The following is a 23,656-nucleotide window of genomic DNA, read 5'->3' as shown; positions in this document are numbered from 1 at the left end:
AACAGAAAAGATCTCTTGTACTGAAAGCTTTGAAATGCCATTGCTGTCTTTTTCCATTTATAGCTATTTAAGAATAGGCTTCCTTCTGTTTCCCACCCCACAGCCTCCAGCAAAGTCCCAAACCTGTCTCAACCCTGTGAAGGGAGCTGCTTGCAGTTCCATCTTGCACCTCTCCCAGAAAAAAGGATTTCATCTCTGTTGATAAGGAATGAGCACAGATATTTCTAGGCATTGCTTTACAACAGGTATTGCCTCGTCGTTCAGTACTCACCTTATAAAATGTGAGCCAGGAACTCTGTAGGTATGAACAGCAACTAGACCAGACTAGAAATGCTGTTTTCATTTGTGAAATTGTGTGAAAAGAAACCTTTGAAACAAAATATGGAGAAAATACTTCTGAAGATGTTAATACCTTATTTGAAATATCTTTTCATTTATTTCACAGTTGTTCCATATAAGTTTGTGGTACTGAATGGAGGAGCTGATAAAACTGTGCAGGATGAAAATAAATGGTTGTTATTGTAAGGACAGAAAGGACTGGGCAAATATGAATTAGTGAACACCATGTAATAAGCACACCAAGTGTATGGCAGAGTATACCTGTATTCTTCCCAAAAGCACACCTTGTGGGAACAGCCCCTTCTGAACCAGTCAGGTGGTGTTGCATTTGGAGGTATTCTAAATACACATTTTGCCAACTGCAGTTTGCTTTTGGGTCATGCATTTTCATGGGGAAGGGTCTGAAAGTAAGAAGCAATCTAGGACATGGAAGTTTATTCCTGGAGAGTAGCCAGCTTTTTTTGTATTGCAGGCTTCAAATAAGGTATGCCTTAAAAGCATGTGTAAGAAACCCTTTAAGTGTACTAGCAACATGATACATCTCTCCTGAGGAGAAAGCACCATCACAAAACAGAGCAGTCCAACTTCAATAGAGTACTGAGTACACTTAAGTTCTACTTCTGAGCTTGTTTACAATACTCCATCAACAGATTCTGCAAATACTCAAATACTGGTTTGTTGTTTTTTTTTTTTTTTTTTTTTTTTTCAAAAGGAAAGAAAACCTTTTTGTGCCTCTTTAAATTACATGGAGTGCTCTCAAACTCACATGATTTTGCAAAAAGTATGCTCTTTTCTGTCTGGCTGAGGAATCATGAGGAATGTTCTCAAGCTGAGATTTGCCTGTGATATTAAAAGGAATGTGATATTGTGAAAGTGGCATACAGTACTCATGACATCAATCTGCAGTACTTTAGCAATATTCTGGAGCTAGCACTTGATGTGTGTGGGAAGTCTATCCTCTTTACAGTTCTTCATGATAATATGTAAACTGTAAAGAGTATGTGTTGGCTACATGGAGCTCCATTCTTCAGCCTACTGTGCTTACTGTGTCAGTCATCTCAGACAATGCTAGTGGCATTTATCCTCTCATCCAGGTCAAAAAGAACTAGATTTAAACAGAGAACTCTCTTCTGCCCCACAAAGAATATCCTCTGAATTTTAGTGCAGATTCATCAGCTTTTTAAAGCATCCCTGCAAAATTTGAGTCTTAGCCTTATCACCCTCACTTATCCCTTTCTCTGTATAATGCCCATTCAAACTTTACTAAGGAAACCATGCCCACAAATAAATATGTGTATGACTCTTCTTCCTTTCATGGGCCCATGGTGATACTCAGCTGTTGAATTCTCCCTTATTCAGGCTGAAACAACACCTTTGTCTTGCTTTTTGTGGGTTTCACAGCCCTTCCTAAGTAACACACCTGCACTGTGGCTATTCCTGCTGGCTGTTACCCTGGCTACCCCTCTCATCCCTCTGGCTGTGCTCCAACTTGTTCTCCTTTTCAAAGGACATTGATGAGTTCCCTGGTTAAGTGAGACACCCAGTGCATCTTATGCACTATAGAGAGAAATGTGCTGGACCAATGTGTGTGGCTGGTGAAGCTGCTAAGAGTGGCACAGTTTATAGCTGGTTTATGAGCAGTGAGGATACAGCAGCAAAATTTTGGTTCATATGTGTTGAGAAGTGAAGTCATGGAGTAAGGGTGACTTGTCTCTCTGTGCACCTGCCAGTCTGAAGTACTTAGGGAGCTGTTGGTAAGAATGTCACTTTAGTTCTACCCCTGGTGCACTTGCTATGCACAGAATTGATAGGAGCTTGCAAGGACAGTCATCAGCCAGGGCTGGAAGAGCTGTGAACTCTGTTGTTCCCTGAATTAAATCTGGGTTTGAAAGTGGTTTTGTGGGAGGAATAAAAATCAAATAAAATCTGTTTATTAAGGGTCAATGGGTTAAAATGTTTTAAAATGAGAATTGAAGTTAATGACTGGAAAAATCAGGGAGGTGTAGGAGACTGTAGACCAGTCTCTAAGCAAGATAACAGAAGAAGAAAAAAGCATGTGAAGACACTTGAGATAAGACCTGAATATAAAAAGCCTTTCACTGAAATAGAAATGAACTGCAAAGTTTATAACTCTTTTCTACCTTGAATTTCTGCTAATGTCAGAGACTAAGAAAATTTTGTCTTGGTGTTCCTATGTGGACTTAGCTGTATGTGACCCCCAGCATCTCATCAAAGTTTGAAGTTGTATCTAACTTGGACGTTTGCCTTGCTTTGTGGGAGACTGCACCATCAGAGGTCACTTCCAAATTAAGTAATTCTGTAATTTTGGAAGGAGAAATTGTGCAGTATCTCAATTGAAAAGAAGAAGAGTATCTGTAAACTATATTAGTTAAAATGCTTTAGTTTAAAAATGCCAAACTTCAAATCCTGAGTGGAGAAAAGTGTTTGAGAAGTCAGTTGACCACTACTGTGGGTTAAGGAGTGGTAAGGGAAGGAAATGCTGATCTGCATTGATTTCTGGACAGTTATTTTGCCATCAGTGTGCTGAAAACAGACCAGCTGCTTTTTATTACATATCAAGCTACTGAAATAAAAACTTTTATGCAGTCTTTTTAAAAATGCAAGTAAATAATGTGCTATGTTACCATTTATCTGTGTTGCTTACAAAACAACATGTTTAAAAACAATATGTTTAAAAAATTAATTTCTTCATTCTACTGCTTTTACAAATATTCCATGATTGTAAATAACTTAGAGGTGACAAAAATATTGCTGTCTGTCCTGATACAAATAGAGAGCTTCTCCCATGACATAGCTTCTCCCATAAATAGCTGTGTACCCTATCTTTTCTGTAGTAATACTCTCTACTAAAATCAAGAAGGAAAGATACTAACAGCAAACAGCATTAGATTTCTTGACATTTTATTGAGCCTGCTCTATTGATCAGGAAAGAAAAGCAAATAAAAGCACTTAAAAATAATTCTGATGTCCTCTCTTGCTTGAGTAAGCTAGCAAAATTCAATCAAAACATCTACTTGTTTCAAGAGTTTTGTGAAAGATTTTCAAGGCTTTGTTCTAGCTGGGGTGGTATGAGACCTTCTGTCTGAGGTTCAGCCTAAGAATCTGACCCTAATGTTTTTCAGTCTCCAGCAGTTTCTAGAGTCTGTTGCATAAGACCAGTTCCTGTCAGCACAGGTCTGGCTTAGGTTAAACAAAACCCCCTATGTCCTTGAAATCATTGAGCTGGTGCTTGAGCCTTATGCAGAGACTGGTAGGTATAAATAGGTGGATTTGTACTGCAGGTATAAACATTGCATAGCATCTAGAATAATAAATTATCCCACTTTTTTCTTTTTTCTCCTAGTCCTCCTAGCTGATGTGTTAGCAGTTCTTTTTCTGTGGCACGTTTTGCTTTTTTAGCTACCATGTATAATAGAAACTAATCTTTTTTTTTTTTAGTCTGGTCTTATTTACCAAAAGTTAGCTGTTGCATTTAGCTGTTACTGTGCTCTGTTCATTAAAATATTTTCTAACTCTTTCTTACATCTACTGACAGGATAAAGACCTTGACCTCTTACATGCTTGTATGTAAACTTTCAGGGTGACTGCTAGTTTCAAGGGGTAAAAATGCAACTGCAATTTATGTGAGGGAGAAGAGCTGTTCTTTGTTCTTCAGATGCAGCAAACCCATGCATGCTTAAAAATTACTGCCCTTTGTATTTATTTGGTGCATGGCATAGAAGCTGTAGCTATTTGTCTTGTAACTGAGTAACATGCACTAGGAAGTCCTAGGTGTTGGTTTGTATTTTGCTTGAATAGCCACAAGCCAAGTCACAAGAATACTCAGCATTTCAGTTCCCTGCTTTGTCTCTGCAAAGTAAACATTTTCATTATAGCAGAAATAATGTGGTCTGCTTTAAAAAAACCCACAAGTCCAGTGTTATTTTTAATGGTTATAGATACATGATCTTTTTCTGTATCTAATTCAGACACTCTAAACCTTTTCCCTGGTACATTTCATTTGTGTCTTCTGTTCAGCAGGCGTATTTGACCTGAGGTGATAAGAAGGTAATGCTGTGTTTGGTAAAGGTTCATTGTTGCTTACACTGATGTTCTGTACATAGTTTTGTGGGTTTGGGGAAATAATTTTAGGTCAGCAGCAGTGGTTTTTCTGACTACAGAAATAATCTTTATCCACTAATTGTATATTTGTATACAATTAATAAACAAGTCAGAAAACACTTAAGAATAGAAGTATGCTAGAAAAGAGGATTTCCATGGCAGGAAGAAATCCTAACTGTGTGCAACAATCTTTTCCCACTGTCTTGGCAAGTTCAGATTAGAAGGCACAGTTACCAGTAGGCATGTATAAAAGCAGTTGGTCTCTAAATCCCCAGGGTGACAGAGGGTGGCCCCTCAGGAGGCCATCTAGTTCAGCCCCTGCTCAAAGCAGGGTCACCCAGAGCAGGCTGCTCAGCCCATGTCCAGTCAGAGTTTGCTTATCCACAAGGATGGAGACTCTGCAATCGCTCTGGGCAACCTATGCCAGCTTGTAATTAAGTTACCTTTGTAATTAAACAAAAAAGATAAATATCTTGTGTATATAATATATCTTATGTAAACATATTGTGTATCTAATTCTTGTGTTCAGAAAGAGCCCACAGCCTTTAAAAGACTCCAGGCAACATTAACTTAATTCAGGAGCAATTTCATCCTTGCTGCTTTTTGATATAAATTGAAGAGCCATAAAACCTGATTCTGTTTCCATCCTAATTAATTTTTGGTGGTTTGCAAGAGATGTAGTTACTGATCACCCAGTGGCATGCTGCTTAATCTGGAAATGTTCCAGCTGTGCTTAATAAACATTTGCCAAGATAAAGCCTACATCTTTATTCTAGTAACCTGAAATAATTATTTTTAACTACTGTTTACTTCATGTTTATTTACTAAGCATCCAGGCCTGTTCACTTGGAGAGCCAGTGTCAGAGGATACAGAGGGCAAGTGGATTGTTCATTTTCCATACTTGCATAAAAAGTCTGGAGTGGTACAGGTAGATAAAAAGAGCACAAATCTTGATTAGGCAAAGAGCAGTTCCAGGGCAATAAGTATTTTGGATTTGTATTTTTATTCATCATGGAACTTTACTAATAAAAATCTTTACTAATAAAAATAGATAAATGTTTAACATACATAAGTATCACAGGAAAGTGAGGTGATGATCTGCTGCTTCTGTTGCTTCTACATCAATTGCCTAATCATAAGTAATAAAATTTTATTAGCAGGCTGAAAATTTTTTTAGGTCTGTAAGTGAGAACAGAAGAGTCTGTGTTTTTTAGTAAGTGTAGCACGGAAGCCAGCTGTTACTTATCAATGACATGATTCAAGCCCTAGCATGTGTGAAAATAAATAAATAAATACTCCCCTTGATTTTTCATCAAGAGGCCTGCTTGGTCTCCTCAGACACAAAGTTTATTAACTACTGCAAAGTCCTTCTGTGTGATGTAGTGTCTTTCCGTAAGCACTGTCTGTATATAAAATATAGCCATAGTTGAATGGCTATCTTTTGTCAGTATTATTGACAATATTTTGAATGGCTATTTTGTCAATGTTCAAGGTGTTTGTTAACAAAAAACATTGAAGAAGTTAAATTCAGTAAGTGCATAGATGTGCTGGATCCCTAATGCCTTGTCAGGGCTTTAGCTCAGCTGTAACCCTTACAGCACCTGCACTGCTGGAAACTGTCCTTACAGTCATTGAGGTGTGTATAGCTGGGGCAGCTTAACTGTGGTTGAGATAGTGATCCTCTTTTGGGAGCTGATGTTCCTGGCTTTACCAAAGTAAGCAGAGTTCAGAATATGCCTCAATCCTTTGCTGCTGCCTCTGCAGCCTCAGCAAAAGTGGAGGTGGGATTGCTGGTCTCTGCATGTATCCTGGGCAGCTCAGTAGCAAAATTGCCCATGGCTGGTGAGTCCAGACACTCCCACAAGAGTAAAACATGTTTATTAAAAATTGCTAAAGCAGTTGCAGCTTCAAATGTGAGTTGAATGAAGTTTTACATTTTACTGTAATTCTGATATGTTATGCCACTCAGAATTGTTTCTGTGAAGGAGTGTTGAGTAAATAAAACTGAGGTAGATCTTAAACTCACTGTAGAGCAAATGCATATTGTTTAAGGTACTAAAGATTTGTTATACCCTCAATGTTGTTCTTGCATATGATGAAGTTCAGCACAAAGCTGCCTGAGCCCAAGGCTTTCTGACTGGTTTGTGACATATCAGAGAATGGACTTAAAAATTCCTGATCCTGCTTTTCTTGCCCATTCTTCCCTATTGTCTTTGTTGAAAGATTAGCTAATGACTCATGCCTTGTGCTGAAGGGTGAAGTAATGCTTCCTGAGTTCCTATTTTGTCATGTGTTACTGTTTTAAATCCACTAGCTATATGCATGTGAATATCTATGTATCTCTCTCTCTCTCTTTAGCTATCTACCTACCTACCTGCCTATCTATCCATATCTTTATCTTTGTTTCTTTGTCTATAAAAGGAATAATGTTGAGGTCTTTATGAGCACCCAGAATATTCATTCAATTTTCACGGTTCAGATTTTTTTCCCCTCAAAGTCCTTTGCTGTTTCCTCAGTTGGTTTATGCACATTACTGCATTATGATTAAGCAATAGAAAACCATAAAAATGTCTGAAAAAAAACAGAGGCCAGGTCTCCAAAATATTCTTTAGGTTTAGAGATGCCTTTTCTCATAGGGGAGGTGGTTCTTCTGGGCTGCTATTTTAGTCTGACATTCCTGGACTTCCTTCTGTACTATCTGCAACCAAAAATTTGTAAGTAAAGCGAGTTCCAGTTGATGCTTGACAGGGGAAATCTGTTTTGTCAGGAAATTAGCACACTTTGCATGGATTTTTCTCAAACTAAATTTGGTAAATAAAACTGGCAGAATTAGCAGTTGTAATCATAGATGGTGGCTTCACACGTTTCGTTACCGCAGGAGCAGCACAGACTGCAGAAGGACCTTAATCTCCTGGGTCAGTCAAAGCAGTGTGATGTAACCAAGCATTGGCCTCACAGCAGCTTAGCAGAGAGCATATGCCTATCACTACCACATCAGCAGCTGAGACCGTTTACTGTCCCTCATGTGTCACATGGCAGTTTGGGTTCTAATTACAACATCTGTGATCTGTAGCAGACTGCTGTCTCATACAGTTGCCCTGCAAGTCATACTGTATGTGAGGTAATAATATTTAAAAGTGTCATCTAGGATAGTAGAATAAAAATGAACATGTAAAATAATGAATATAGTTATTAAAAAATACAGCTATTTACATTTTAAAAAACCCCACCAAACTGCCATAACAATGTAATTTGCTATTATGAAGGGGAAAGCAAATTTGCAAGAGGCTCATTAACCTACATGACATGAGTGTTTGAGTAAGAGAAGGGAGTGAAAAATAACAGATTAAATAACTTTACCAATTAATTAGTCCATGGCTCCTTCTGTGCTTTTTGAAGTACTTTTATCTTTCATTTTGGGTTGGAATGTGTCACATTATAAAGGTTGCTTCAGTGGCAAAAGTTTTACTGAAGATGAGAAGAGCATTGCAAGGGATAAAGTTCTTTTGACAAAGTGTTGATGATGATGAACTCCTGGCAAGGAGACAAATGAGAAATTCCTCTTCTCGCTGTTTAACTGCTGAAATGTGTCTCTTTAATAAATGCAAGATCACTTCAACTCGTCTTTTATTTTTGAAACTAAATCAAAGTATCCTTCCAGGAAAATCACAACAGAGAGCGTCTTAATTTTGCAGTTTGTTTGTCATAAAATACCAGATGCTAATGTGTATTTTTTCCCCCTCTTATAGGTGCCTGAGATTATAAGCTCTATTCGACAAGCTGGAAAAATTGCCCGTCAAGAAGAGTTTCAGAATAATCTCTCAGATGTTGAAGACCCTTTTACCAAAAAGTTTGAGGTGCTCTTCTGCGGACGGGTAACAGTAGCACATAAAAATGCACCTCCAGCACTCATAGATGAATGCATTGAGAAATTCAATCGTGCAAGTTGTACAAAAAATTCAGATTTCAGCTCATCATCCCAGCAACATGAAACTGCCAATAACTTTGGAGGTTTCTCTTTCAGCAGCAAATTGCGGTCTGTGTTCCAGCCCTTGGTCAATGAAGAGGAGGAAAAAAGGCCAATTAGGAAATCTTTTTCTCAACCTGGACTTCGTTCCTTTGCTTTTAAGAAGGATTTCCAAGAGGGAAGCCTTAGGAGTAACAGCTTTGTCAGGTCTTTTGAAGAAGATGCAATTTCACTGAACCTAAAAAGCCAGCTCATCTATGGACACAGTGTTGTGCAGCCAACTGACATTGCAGAAAACCGGACTATGTTGTTTACGGTAAAGCAAGATTTGCAGCTTCGGGTGGCGTTTTCACATCTTGGAGTTTGGAGTGGCAGACACCAAAGCAGATGTTCTGACAGATGGCAGTTACTTCTTTGATAACTTAATTGCAATTACCAAAGCTTAACTTAAACTTGCCTGTTTCTCTGGAGAGCATTACTTGTTAGTGAGAATTGGCTTACATATTCTAAATAAGTTTATATTAAATAGTTTAAAACAGTACTACCTGAAACCTTGGGCTTCTAAAGAAAGCTTTTAGAAAGTTACTGCAAGTTAGTAGGTAGTTGTGCAATTGCAGAATGCAATTACACTAGCTAGTAACTGCAGAAATAAATTTCCAGGGAAATGAATTATCTGTAACTAGAGCAGAAGGACCAAACCATGACTGAGAGCTAGTAGACTTTGTCCCGTGATAAGCAGTGTAATTGATGAAGGTGCTCCTGCTGCCAGCATGTTTGTGTAATGATGAAGTAGTAGTGGAATAGCTTCCTATGCTACTCCACACGTGTTTCCACTCCTGCCCTGCTTTGGTGTGGTTAGCAATGCCCTTGCCTTGATAGGTGAGCAGCAAAACTCTTTTCTGAGAACTGAGAAGCAAGTAAGGAATGTGGTATTTGCTCCTCTTACAATCCTCATGATGGTAAGCTATATTTTACTTAGCTTGTGTATTCTGAGCATAAGACAAACCTGGAGCTGATTCTGCAAAGACTGACTCTCCTAAGATCATCTTGGATCCATCAGCTGCTGTTGGAGCTGGGCATTCTTAAGGCCACTGTGTTATGTCTGTAAAAAGTAGCATGCAGAAAATGTTGTAGTCAGCTCTACCTGAATTAAAGCTTCTGTTTGGTTGTGGCAGGCTGACATCAAACAGTGAGTGCAGGAAGGTGGAGAGATGTTTCTTCCCTAGTAAAAAGAAAGCCATCCATGTTCACCTTCTTCCCCTGAGCATGTATTTCACATAGAAAATACAGTACCCTTTATAATAATAATGCCTAATTTTAAATAAATCGTTACTCCATTATTGATTCATGGCACATATTTTAGAAATAGAGAGATTATAGTTGGGCTGGGTAGGTCCAGATCCTCTTACTCCAGTGAGTGAATTTTTAATTTATATTAAATAGATGCAGCAGTTCTCAAAGACACCTGCAGCTTCAGTCTGAATATAATGTCAGTCACCTGCTGGCAGCCACATTTCAGAATTGTGAGGGTTTGCTGATCTGGCTTTGTGTCTTGGGTTACTTTCTGTCCTTTCTGTCTGGGAAAATATTGTTTAGTATGCACAGCTGTATTCTTTTTCTATTCAGCCAGTCTAAATTCAGCTGAATATAAGGAAGTGAAGTAACTCTAGTTTGTGCCTTCAGTATCCGCAGGCAGCAGCTGATGGCAGAGCTGTTTGTTGGTTGCCTTTCCCCAGTGTTCAGCAGGTTCTGAGTCAGGGAATGCAGGCAGCATGGTTGGGTCTCATCAGTTTGTGTGTGGCTACATACAGAGTGCTTTCAAGTAGCTTAGTATCTAGAGGAAAAAAATGGTTGGTATATTCTCACTTATTTAGTTAGATTTTGCCCAGGATTGAAGCAAAGGTTGGTTGATGCACGAGGTGTGAAAAATACTCTGATTAATTATCTGGCAACTCTCCTCACTTGATTCAAACAGTCCTGATTTTCATGTCTTCTTCCTGAAGAACTGCTTTCCTAGCCAGTTTCTCAGGATTTGAGGAGGGGCTACTTTTAGGTTTTTCTCCTGGCTGTGCTTATTGAGGGGGAGGGGGAGGAGATTAGTTGGTTTGGATTTTTTCCTCTTGTTCAGTTGACTTCAAATGATCACTACTGCCCAAGGGCCAAATGTGAAAGAATTATGTGAAACTGAGCAATGAGAAGGAGCCTCTTGCTGCAGGGAGGGGAAGACAGCAGCAATCAGGTGGCTGCTGAGTAGGTGTTGGGAGGAATAGCCCCATCAACAGATGCAAGATCAGCCCCAGGGACTATATAAGGAAACCAGCAGGCATCTGGGGAGAACCATTGTGACTGGTTGAAGTGAAAGAAGAGGTAGAAGGAATGCACAGGGCCATTTTTAGACATACAGAGGTGGCACATCTGACACAATCTGTTCACACATGAGATTTGTCCCTTCCCATTTCTTAAGAAAGTACAGTTACATTGGTGCTGCTGATGGTTTTGTGTGCTTCTTTTGGGATTTGGTACTTTGATTTGATTGAGGCAGGTTTCTCCAAGTCATACTCATGAGTGGATCCAAATTCTGCCTTCCTAAAATCTGAGAGTTGTTTTTAGCATTCTCTGACATGCTATAAAATATGAGGAATTTAATTTTTTTTTGTTACTATCTTACAAAGATGTTGCCAGAAGTTGAAAAAATGAAAACAGTAGTTTCACCATAAAAATGCCCTTTGCCCATCAATACTTAGCATCATCTTTTGATTGTACTAATGGCCTACAGATTAAATTACATTAGAAAATATACTCCAGTAAATTCATTTGTATAGTTTTTGAGTTAAGTGCCATAAATAAATAAAGCAAGCTCACAAAAATTATTAGGTAGACTACAGAAAGAAGTACACGCTTGGCTTTAAATTTTAAAGCAGTCTCATTAAGTAGCTTCTGTGACTGTGGTACATTCCAAGACTGCAGAAAATAGGAAAAGGGAGTGTGAGTGTATTTCTCTCAGTGCAAAGCAGGTTACTTGTGATACAATATTGCTGTCATCTGTTTAAACATTATTTTCTTGTCTCATTAAACCTCAGTGCCATAATGTGCAGAGCTCTCAATGCCAAATCAGTGTTGTTTCAGTATTCTTTCTGGTAGTAATATGCTAATTGGTATAAATATACAGGTAGAAAAAAATTTGGATCTGTATTCAGGAAACATTTTATAGTGGGACAAAAGGAAGTGTAATGTTACTTTTTAGCATCTTGCAATTTATTTTGCTCTTTTTAGATTGGCCAGTCTGAAGTTTACCTTATCAGTCCTGACACAAAAAAAGTCGCAATTGAGAAAAGCTTTAAAGAAATATCCTTTTGTTCTCAGGTAAGATTGTAGGGTATTCTTTTTATCTTTTTTTGTTGTTTAAATATTCTCTACTTGTGAATGCTCATGTAATCCTCTCTCCTTGCACTCTGCATGGATTCTCTCAACAGCAATTTCAGTGATTGCTATTTTAAAGCTGCTAATTAATCAGTAATTTTATAAGACCATTATTCTTCTTTCATGCTTTGCATTGTGATTCCTGAGATGAAGACTCACTCCTGTGTGCAGTGGATGACTAACGTTAGCTAGAAGGAACACACTGGTCAGGAGCACACTCTTGTTTGAGATTGCAGTGAGCATGATTCACGGTTGTGCAAATCTTGGGATCTCTGAGCCATATTTTTCAAGAAGTGAGAATGAAAGGAGAAAAATTATATGGAAGAGTTATCTGAAAAATACTTTAAAAATATTTTCTTTTCAAGAATATAAGTTACATGCGTTTAAATGAGGACAGTCCTCTGCAATGCAGAGGTAGTATATGTCATGCACTGTGGGCAGGTATGTGTCAGAGACTCCTCACTCGCTCCTAATCCCTGTTCTTTTTGCCACAGAGTTTGTTTCTCTGTCCTTCTGCCTGAGATTTTTTTGGTTTCTTTTGTAGGTTTTGTTTTCCATAAATTAATTTGTTTTTTAATTTGATGATTGCAGCTTTCATCACTAAACGTGCAGGCACATATTCTGAAAATTTCAGAGTAAAGTACATTTTTAATAGAATTTATTAATCTCTGGGTCTCCAGTGTGGGTCTTTTATAATTCATCCATAAAAAACAAAATGAAAAATAAAGCAATGTCTGACTTAATTGAAATTAAAGATTCATGAAGTATTAGGTTCTATAACAGGACAGAATTTTAATGGCCAGATGTCTTTAATGTAGCTCTAACAGAGATAAGTGACCTATATGTAATGCTATTTTGTTCTTTTCTTCCTGAAAGAAATACAGGTACAGAACATTGAAAGTAGGTATGGCTGTTTCATTGCTGTTGTTTCTTTCCTAGGGAATTAGACATGTGGATCACTTTGGGTTCATCTGCAGAGAGTCTTCAGAAAATGGAGGCTTCCACTTTGTTTGCTATGTGTTTCAGTGTACAGATGAAGCACTGGTAAGTGAAAGAAAAGAATAGCCAAATAGAATATTAGACCCTAAATGTCTTCTATTGCTCTATGCTCTGTATTTTGCTGAATGTCATCAAATCTTATTCCACTCAGAAATACAAAAATGTAACTAATATAGCTGTCTGCAAGAGACCTTTTCATTTATTTTCAGGGCAGAAGTTAAAATCCTCTTTAAAATCCACTAAATCTTCATTTCACAAACTAAGTTAGACCTTATGCTTCTTTTTTGGGGAGAGTTTTCTCTTAGGCCACCTGTTCTGAAAGTCAGCACTACACTCCTGTACTCTAAGTAAGACCAGTGCATCACAACTGCAGTAAGCTTTTTGAGCATAGACAAGAAAGGGGTTTGAGATAGAGGGTAGGATCTTTCATTAGACCACAGTAATAAAATTGTGTGGTCTAGAAGATACATGAGTTCATGATGAGTTTTATTGTGCTTATGTGTTTGTGCACAGAACCAACATATGAAGAGCTTGGGTTTTTAGTCATAAGCACATTCCCAAGCAAGGGCAGTATTATTCTAAAAGACTGTTGTGTTTGTGTTAAGGAAAACAGTGGAAGAGTGAAATTCTGTTCTTCTTAATGCTGTTCTTTTCAGGTTGATGAAATCATGATGACATTGAAACAGGCTTTCACTGTGGCTGCTGTGCAACAGAATTCCAAGGCACAGCCCCAGCTCTGTGAAGGGTGTCCTATGCAAAATTTGCATAAACTCTGCGAAAAGATAGAAGGTGAGGTTTAAAGAATTTTCTGGTTGAATATTTTTTGTGGCAGTTTCATTGGGGGACAGTATGTAAAATCCTAAGGAAATTAGTGCTTACAAAGAGCTTGGGATTTGGGGTGTAAAGTTGAGAGCCAGGTACTTTTATTTAGAGGGCTGTGGTATCAGGTTTTCTGTAAAGTAAGAAGAATTTTCTAACAAGAGGTAAGCTCCTTTATTGTGTTTTAGCTGAACTTTTAAAATCTGTTTCCGAGTGTAAACATTAGCAAGTTGCAGCTTGTTTGGCTCTATTAGCCCAATAAATGCAGAAGCCTGTAGATAAGGAACCTCTGATGGGTAGAAGCTGCAATAGCTATGACCTGTTGTCCTATTGAATACACTTAGATACTGGGATTATGCTATCACTAAGCAGGAACTGAACAGTATGCTTTTAATATCTGTGTTTGTCTGCTCCTTCATGGAAATGCAGAAATTAGAATTGTAGTTGTTACCCGGAACAGATGTTCAAGTCATAAAAAATCTCTTTATGTTTTAGCAAATTTTACTGTTATTTTGTTAATTTAAGTGATGCTTGGGGTGAATAGAGGGCAACAGCAGCTTGTCAGATCACGTGGCAGTGACTTGTTGGACTAAAACCTGCCTAATTTGATGAAACTGGACAACTTTCAAAACTACTTTCACTCTATTTTGGCTTTCAGCTAGCTGTGATTTTTGGGAAGCTTTTTAAGGGCCAATGTCCCTTAATGCCTTCAATTGTGCCATCCTCTTAATCGTATCATCTGCTTCTGAAGGAGATATTCCATGATCAGAAACTGAAGTACACAATACTGTTGATGGTTTGCTGTTTTTCCACAGAAAATAGAGGAAAGAAATTTAATCCAGGAAGAGAACAAAAAAAAAATAATCTGAATGAAAGGGTAGTCTGCTTTAGACTGTCAATAAATGTTTTCATCAAAAGGCAAAGTAACACCTTCACTAACAAGCAATAAATTTACTTGTTTTCAGAAGGGCCCACAACATAGAAATTAGAGAAAATGAAAGGGAATTCTGTTTATACCATAAACAATATCCAAGCAGCACTGCACTAAACATCAACAAAACAGTCTGCTAAAATGCAGTAGATTGTGGGTTTATTTTTTCTCATAATGGAGTCTTCAGCTAAGAGTATAATCCTGGTCTGTGCTCAGTAAATCTCCTCATTGCAGAGTTCATGTCCCTCATTTTAAAGGCATGAGTTAGTAGTAGCTTCAAATTAACCTAGAGTTCTTTCTAATGCCCTCTTATGAAATCATAGAATGGGCCAGCTCAAATAATTGAAAGCTTTGGCTTAAATTGTCAGCATATTTATGTGATTGATTAATTCTGAAAAATTTGACCCTCTAATTTGTTCATTTTTGTTCCTCTTGGTAGGGTTGCCCTCTTCTAAGACTAAACTGGAACTACAAAAGCATCTAACCACACTAAATAACCAGGAACAGGCCTCTGTTTTTGAAGAGGTTCAGGTAAGCTTTGTTTCCTACAAGATTTTAAAGCAGCTGGTGATTTTGCTAACATCAGTGTAAAACACAGAAGTCATTTTAATTTTTTGTGAATCATTCATTTTTTTACGTAACAGACTGTTAGCCAGCTTGTGCTTTAATTTCAGTTGTTTTTTTAGAGCTGTTAAAAACTTAGTTTTTGATGTAAATTACTGTTTTACTAATTTTTCTTCCCCTAATACTCCTTGCTTTCCATGGAGCTGTTGCCTTCTCATTGAGTAAAACTGAACACATTTTTTATGGGTGAAGGCAATAATGTGTACTGTGAGGACATTGAAACTGTTACTTGGACCAAAACAAATTTCTGTAATATTCCCAGATGAGAAAATTTCTTGCCTAAAGTTTATCCTAGATCTTAATTCTTGTCAAACTAACTAAAGAAGTTAAACATTCTATCTCCTTAATTAAATCTATTTTAGGACCGAGGAAAGCATAGCTGGATTTAAAATAGATGATGTAGATTGTAGGAAATGTCACTGGGATTGAAACACTGTTGAAGATTAAGAAATGTCAGACTTTTTAAAAAGTAATGTTTCCTTCCTCTCCTGAGTCATTTCAGTCTCTTTGTGTGTTTCCACGTGGCAGTTTATCACTCAGTACCAAATTTGGAAGTTACTCTGTGGAACCAATTCCATAAGCTGAGTAATTTCTTAGCATAGGGCAGCTAGCAGCACTGTTGCCTTTTAGTGTTCCGCACACAGTCTAAAGCTTCTTTCTAGTAGTCACAGGAAACTGTTAATTGCTTCTGGTGAGGGTCTGCAAAGCATTAACTTGGTAAAACTAAGGGTAAAGTACAAATCTCCTGCCCATCTTTCTCAGCTAACTTTTTCAGTTGGACAGCCTGGAATGTTGCATTCTTGCAGATCCATGTATTGTTACCATGATTCACATTTTTAGGTAACTCTCTTCCTGTGGTACTTTTATTACTCTAATGTGCTACCTTGGCATTGATTCATACAGTATGCTCTGCATTATATCAACAGGCTTAAGGCAGCATATGTTTTTCTGAAGTTAAGTTTCTGGGATTAAATTCTCTAATAAATTGTTTTAAAATCTTCTCTTAGAATAATTGAGATTGAAATAAAATGCAGCATAGATAAATAGGTTCACCTGTTGCACTAATTTAAAAAAGACCTATGTCATTTCCCAAAAACTAAATGTCCAGTGTGAAGGATTTCTAGAAGTGTTGTGAATCCTATCTCTAGGACAGTGCTCCATGTGTGCTACAAACTCAGAACTGCAGTGATTCAGTTTTCTTTATATCAAAAGAAAATAGGCAAAAATCTTTTTAAAGCCTTTATTTGCTTGTGGCAGTTCAATATCTGTACAGTTGTCTTCTGTCTTAGGTGTAAATTCTGTTGTGTATGAAGTGAGGTCAAGTGTTTTTGTGGCTGTATTAGTACTTTGTCTGGGACACTGGTGTCCTCTGGTGGACTGGAGCAGTAGCATTAACAGACTAAATTTGTTCCTACATTCATGATTTATTTATTTATTTACAGTGACAAATGAAAAGTGTAAACATTTGCAAACTGTTACACAAATGTATAATTACTGTGCTTGTGGTGTTCTCAATTACAGAAATTAAGACCACGAAATGAACAAAAAGAGAATGAGCTGATTATCTCTCTTTTGAGAAACATGTATGAAGAAAAACAGAAGGACCATGTTCATATTGGAGAAGCAAAACAGGTAAGTTTAATAATTCAATTTTAGTTCATATCAGGAGAAGCTGTGGGGGTACCAGTCGTTGGTTTCTCTGGGTGTGAATTGAAGGCACTTGAGACGGTTGTTAGTTCATGTTCAGACTCAGGTGTTGATTATCTCTTATCAGTAAAACAGTCTCACAACTGTGAGTTCAGCAGCTTTTCACCAGAAGGCATAAAATGGCCAACAATCTCTTGTTACAAGGTCTTTTAAGACTAAACTATCCAATTAAGAACTGACCTAGATTATTTTCCCTTTTAACCCAATAACTGATCCCAAAGACCCTGCAATGTGGACTTTTCTGCCCAATTACAAAATGCCACCCAAACCCATGAGGAAGAAGGAAGAAGAAGCATGAAGAAGAAACCCAGGACGATGACACCCTGTGCCCTCCATCTTGCTTCTATCCAAAACATACTAAAAATCCCAAAACCTAAATTTCTCACCAAGTGATACACGTACACTACTCTCTATAATCTATTTCACACTTTTGTGGGCTCTAGTCTATCTTGAAGTCTAGGAAACTTTCTCCATGAATGAGGGTCAAAGTCAGTGCTCCCCTGGGGGTCAGGGCACCCCAGAGCAGACAGAGAAATATTCCCAGTGCCCTGGTTTTCCACAAGAAGCCAGGAAAAAATTTTTCCGTTCAATTTTTATGTCTTTCCAAAGGCAAATTTGCATCACTTGCAATTTGAAACTTCAGTGCGTAAGCAGTGGTGAATACTGGGTTTGCTTATGCTTCATAAACTATTGTCATGTAACAAAACAGATATCTCAAATTTTGAGGGTCCCTGGTACAGTCTGATTTCAGGCCTAGGAGACAGGGGTGCAAACAAGACAGACTACTAAATTGTTTATTGATTCTCTCTGCAAAGAAAATTCAATATATGTGAGAGAATGTATAATGAATTTGTGATTGCTGTCACCTCATCTGTGGCATTTGCCATCTTGCTGTCAGTGTTGAGTCAGTGTAATGACACCACATTGGATTTGGTCATAAAGCCTATTACATTTACTCAGGACTGAAAGTTTGACTTGTGTGCAAACAACCATTTGAAGTGGCCTTAAGATGATGAGGATTGCTGCAGAAACAGCAGCAGAGACTCTTATCCATGTCCAAAGAGATGAGCTACCTTTTATTCTCTATCAGAGGATAAAATAGCCAGTGCTGTTTAACTGGCTGTTTATACAGCACAGTTAAGGTTTTTCCAAAGGGATTAGTGGTTTTGGATGCCTTGGTTTGTGAGTAGCTACCTTGAGACAACTCAAGGAGGTTAGTATTTAAAAAAGGATTCCATCCACTCGCTGGAAACTTTCAGTTCCAATTATTTAGACCCTTTTAAAAGTCTTGACTGTCCCTCTGCTGTTGGTTGATAATTCCACTGTGATGATTGCTGTCAGCCATTTGTGATATAAACTAGGAAATAAATACATGGACAGTTATTAGACCTGTGAAGAAATTAGGAAAGTAGAAGAAAATCATCCTTTACTGTATTTTCACTTTGTTAATCTCTTCTCCTTTTATAGCTTACTAACTAATTATTGACCTTCCTGAGTAAACAGAAGGAAAATTGCATATTTCACTCTCTGATTTATTGTATTGGGCATCTCACCAGAAATATGCTTTTAAGAAAAAAGCATTTCAGTTGTGGGATAAGAGGAAGAAACATTGCCTGAGGTCCTCTGTCATCATACCTAAAATATTTTTGTTTGGTGTAATGCTAGCTGATGGTCAGTCACAAACAGCTTGGAAATAGGGATATACAAAGTGAGATAAGATCTTTAGGTATGAAGTACTGAAGTATGTCTTCAATGATTTGAAAATATCTAAGGCCTGCTGCAATCTGTTTGCTCAGTTCCTGAAAACAAATTGGTTAATATGACACTTGCAAAGATGCCAGTGTTCTAAGAGAACTGACTTCCCCATAATCTATCATTTGTCTCAGCATAACATTTTATATTTACTCTGATCATTTATCTCCAGGCCTGTGTAATAGCAGATAACTTTGAACACATACTGTTATTTGTCTCAGCAATCATTAACCCATCACACCCTGATGTCCCTGTTCCCTTCTGTTCTGCATATTCACTTTCATGCTTTTCATTGCCTTTTTAAAAAATATATTTAAATGAGTGGAGAAAAAAGATTAAATGTGATACTACTATATGGATCTTGTTTAACAAAAATAAGAAAATATTGAAAATAAATGTCTTTTCATAAGAATGTAATAGCAAGCAGCATCTGATTTACTCTTGGAGAATAAAATGAGGGAAGCTGTAGTGGTTTAGGAATGGTACTCTCCATTCAGTGCCCCCACCAGGACTCTCCAAGCCAGGCACCTACTGTGGTGGGATGGAGAGGACAGTTGGAGGCACAGAAGGCAAAGATCACAGGCTGAGATAAGAACAATTTACTGGAAACAGCAATGAGGTAAGAAAATGACCAGTAATAGCAACAATACTAGTCACAAAGGGTACAAGAAAAGAAATTATTCACACAGAATCCATCCCCCAGTAATAGAGTACTGGAAGGCTCCCTCCTGACACGTTTTTTTGACTGGAAGGAGCCCCTTCTCTCTGAAGAGAGACCTTTTCCCCCTCCCTCCAGCAATGACAGATGGTATAAAATGTCCTTCAGGTCCTGGCCATGCCCCTTCCCAATTACTACAAAAATTAGCCTTGGCCTGGCATAACCAGGATAGAAGGTAAAAAGAAAATACAGGAGCCTGTAAAGTTGTCATACTGGAAATAGGATGTTTTAAAATTACATCTAGGCGGGACAATTTGGTGATGGTTATATGTCATTCACCTGCCCAGTACTAATTGCACAGATCAAGCATTCAGGTCTCTGAATTTAGGGACAAGTAGAGAGGGCTCTGGTGCCTGTCAGCTTCAAGATGAACCTCCCAAAACAGCACTGAAAACTGAGCTCTGGTTTCTACTGCAGATATTAGGTTTGGATGGTAATATTTGTATCACAGTATTGTTTTTATGTTTACTGCATTAGTATTCACCAGCACTAAAAATGGGCTATAATGGAAATGTTGAGAGTTTCTGTTAATGATGAGATCTTGAGTCATTTCTTGGTTAAAGAAAAGGCAATCCATGAGAAATCTCGAATCTGCCGCACTTAAACATTTAGAATTTGTACAATTCTACATTGGCATAAATGGAAAAATTGTCAGTAGAGCCGTAAATCTGTATTAAAATGGCAATTCTTCTGAAGCATGCTAGTTCACTCAACATGTTTCCTTTAAGAGATTTCCTGTCCTTATTTTAGGATAGTTTGTTAAACTTCAGTGCAAGTATCACTAGAGAAAAATGCATGACAAGGTGAGGACACCAGGAAAAACTATTGATACGGGTTATAGAAGTCTTCAGACCATTCACTGAGATTTTCTCCATGCTGTTGAGTATTTTGCATTTCTGTTTCTAAACACTTGCAGGCTTCACAAGCTCCTGCTGAGAATGCTGTAAATGAAGTGTCCAGCAGTGCTTCGAGATTCAGATTAGACATGTTAAAGAACAAAGCAAAAAGGTCTCTTACAGAATCTTTTGAAAGTATTTTATCACGTGTAAGTATCTTCATGTTTATTGTCTTTGAACATAATGTCATTGCTTTGTTTATTTGATAGAAAAATCATATTTGTTAGCGTTCCAGGCCTTAGCCCAAAGGTTATTAAAGTCACAGTGACAAGAATATTTGAGTATCTCCTCTTGTTACTTCCCAGACAGCATTTCTAGAATTCACCCCTATAAAATCCTACTGCAGCTGTGCTCAGGATATGAAATACAATGTTAGTGTTGTTATATTAGCTGTAGTACTGTTCTAGTTTTCTTCAGTTTGTCCTGACCTGGTATAAACTGCCTATGTAAGCATAGTTGTACACTGGTTGCATATTCACTGCCGTTGCTGTTTTGATGGAAACTCCTGATTTGGATCAGATCTGGAGCCAGAAGTTTTGGCTGAACTAGAGAGATAGTCACTGTTATGAGTAATGACAACATTTTATATTTTACCTGGAATAAAACTTCAAAGAGAACATGAGCTTTAACTTCAGAACATTAAAAAATTACATGATTTAAGGTTAGGAAGATACAAGTTCCATAATTGTGTTAGCACATCAGAATTCATCAGATACTTTTCTTAGTTACACAGCAACATTACTCAAATTATATAAAAATATATAAATGCTTTCTGATTTGTAGATGCTGAATGGTAATACCAGAAATTATGTTTTCCTGTGTATTAAATTTACATGGATTTAGTCCTTTGTAAAAGACATCCTTTTAATTTTTCTGTATCTTGGTAAGTACCTAATACAGAAGGTTCTTTAACAGTAGTTCTAGTACATGTGAAATACATGATTATGTACATACCATGGAAAGCACATCAATGCCCATGAGAATTCCTTAATTCTACAGGATCCTTCACATTGACAAAGACTATCCTGAATGAAGCTTCTGTTTCCCATAGGGAAAAAGGGTATTTTTAGGTATTTCAGGAAATCAAATTTGATACTATCTGTGAAAATTACAGATCTCAACTGTGCTACCCAAATCTCTTTGGTGTGCCCTGTATATCATAATCTTAACTGCTGATGTGCTTTATTGCTACAGGGCAGTAAAGCCAGAGGTCCACTGGACAGGTCTGGTTCTGTGGATTTGGACACCTCTATGTCCAGTACCTTAAGCAGCACAAATAAAGTAAGTAAAGCCTGGGATAATTGTACATATTTACACACTTCAAAAATATTCCCTGAAACAACTAAGCAAGTATGAAATATGGTCAGATGTGAAATGTTTGAACTTGCTTTCAAGCTTTTCATTCTATTCCCTGTGTTATAAACCAGAGAAGTGCTATTGAATTAGAAATGCCTTGTACTGTATATAACATATATTTTGTATGAATATGTGAGTATATGTGAAATAAAACATTATATAACATCATCTGAATTTTACAACAGTGTGCAGCAAAACAAGTGCTATAATGACCATGCTGCTGATCCTAATATGACTGGTTTTAGTCCTGAAAGTTCAGACCATGAACGCAGGACTGTATTACAAGAAACTTAAAACTAAGACAGAAGGTAGAGTAATTTCCCTGTTTGTGTGGATAGAAAACTTTTAGTCTATATAAAACAATGCAAACAAACAGCAGGGAAGGAGCCAGTCTTCTTCCCTGGAGGCAGCATAGCACTGCAGGCTTAGATATACAGCTATTGATTCTGCTGTAAATGCCTGCTCACCTGCAGACTCCTGACGCCATGTAAACAAGAGTCTGCTCTTTCTGCTTATGTTTTTGAAAGAATGGCTGATTCTGCAGGAAACATACAAGGTGAGGAATAAAGAAAATGCATGGCTTGGGATTGAAACAGGCACCTAGTCATAGCTTAAGTTCTTTGTGTGAATCTGCAGGTAGACAAGAGGAATATTATATGGTTAGATTGGGTTGCTAAAGATACAGCATTCTGCAATGCCACCCTTTTCACTGTTAGCCAAATGTCACCATTTTGTCCTGACCCTATGTCTTTTGAGTTGTATTCAACATAGTATAAAATACAATTACTCTCAAAATTACTCAACATTTTCTCTGCAAAATAAAAGCTCTGCTTTGTTGGCCTAAGTGATGAATAACAAGGACATAAAACATCAAACATCTTTCTTTGAACTAGCTTGATAAAAATGTGTGTGTTTGAAGCAGATGTCTGTGGGATGTGAATAATGACACAGTACTGCAATCTCAAATTCTAAACCCACATATTGCTGACCTTATTTCTTGCACTGCTAGGAGCCACCATTGTGTGAAAAGGAGAAAGACAGACTTCCTACACTTCCTGCAGAAAATGCTGTCAAGACCACTGGATCACTGGATGATCTCTGCAGCAACACAGAGGATTTCTCTCTGGAGCAGTCTGCTCCATTGCCCCAGCAGAGCTTTCGGAGGCGAGCAAATACACTCAGTCATTTACCAACAGAGAGCCAGGAGTCTCTGGGGCCTGTCGAATCATCACCATCTGTTCCTCAGAGAAAACTTATGAGGTATCACTCAGTGAGCACAGAGACTCCTCACAAAAGAAAGTAAGCCTTATTAAAAGCAGGCTATGATTTTGTTTGTTGAGGGCATATTTGGGGATGATAATTGCATACCAGGTATGTCCTCTTAATGGATAAGAGATGCAGTGTGTCACTCCTTGGAGGTTTGTAGGTGTTCTTTTTAAAAGCACCTTTAGCCCTCTGTGCTTCACAGGGGAAAGAAGACATGAGATGTGTAGTTCCACGGTATAGGTTACAAACTACTTGATTCAGTTATATTTGTCCAAGCAATCATTTTTGTTGTTTTGATCTGTGAACAGTAGAAATAAATGCTACTTCTTGTTTTCTATTTACAGAGAAAAATCCAGTAGCCTCTGTGATCCTGAAAACCTTACTAGTTGGTGTTTTCATATGTAGCTTTGAAATAGCATACAAAAGTAACTTAAAGTGCCTAGTTATTGGTAGAGGTGGGGCTCCTGTCTAGCTTTTCAATGAGCCCATCTAGATTTTACTGACAAAAACAAACTACTACTTGCTTTAATATGAATATTCTTCAAGCTGTCCTCCTTCAAAGGCCTGCCTCTGCATCTCCAGTCCCCTCTTAAATTTATGACAGTTTTCTCCCTCCCTTCTATCTGGCTTTTTCCAATTACTGTTGAAATACTTCTGTATTTCACTTTTCATTCATTGTAACTCTTGATCATATGCCTGACTTTCTCATTGAAATCAAGGAGAAGCACATATAAGGAAT

The 23,656-nt window shown here is 37.7% G+C and overlaps 1 protein-coding gene across 5 annotated transcripts in view; it reads left to right on the top strand.

The window, feature by feature from the left end:
- Positions 1 to 23,656, top strand: part of TBC1D1 (TBC1 domain family member 1) — a 92,750-nt gene that overhangs the window by 32,697 nt on the left and 36,397 nt on the right. For 4 of the 5 annotated variants that reach the window (XM_058025076.1, XM_058025075.1, XM_058025073.1 and 1 more), the window contains exons 2-10: positions 8,212 to 8,745; positions 11,703 to 11,792; positions 12,789 to 12,893; positions 13,505 to 13,637; positions 15,038 to 15,129; positions 16,744 to 16,854; positions 20,316 to 20,444; positions 21,490 to 21,576; positions 22,661 to 22,950. In XM_058025076.1, the coding sequence (XP_057881059.1) occupies positions 8,212 to 8,745; positions 11,703 to 11,792; positions 12,789 to 12,893; positions 13,505 to 13,637; positions 15,038 to 15,129; positions 16,744 to 16,854; positions 20,316 to 20,444; positions 21,490 to 21,576; positions 22,661 to 22,950 (1,571 nt within the window). The remainder of the gene's footprint in view (positions 1 to 8,211; positions 8,746 to 11,702; positions 11,793 to 12,788; positions 12,894 to 13,504; positions 13,638 to 15,037; positions 15,130 to 16,743; positions 16,855 to 20,315; positions 20,445 to 21,489; positions 21,577 to 22,660; positions 22,951 to 23,656) is intronic. The other variant, XM_058025074.1, reaches the window with a different exon arrangement.

This window comes from Melospiza georgiana, chromosome 5, assembly GCF_028018845.1.
Source record: "Melospiza georgiana isolate bMelGeo1 chromosome 5, bMelGeo1.pri, whole genome shotgun sequence".
Taxonomy (NCBI): Eukaryota; Metazoa; Chordata; class Aves; order Passeriformes; family Passerellidae; genus Melospiza; species Melospiza georgiana.
The sequence above is the reverse complement of the archived record's forward strand: the minus strand, read 5'-3'. Positions and strand labels throughout refer to the sequence as shown.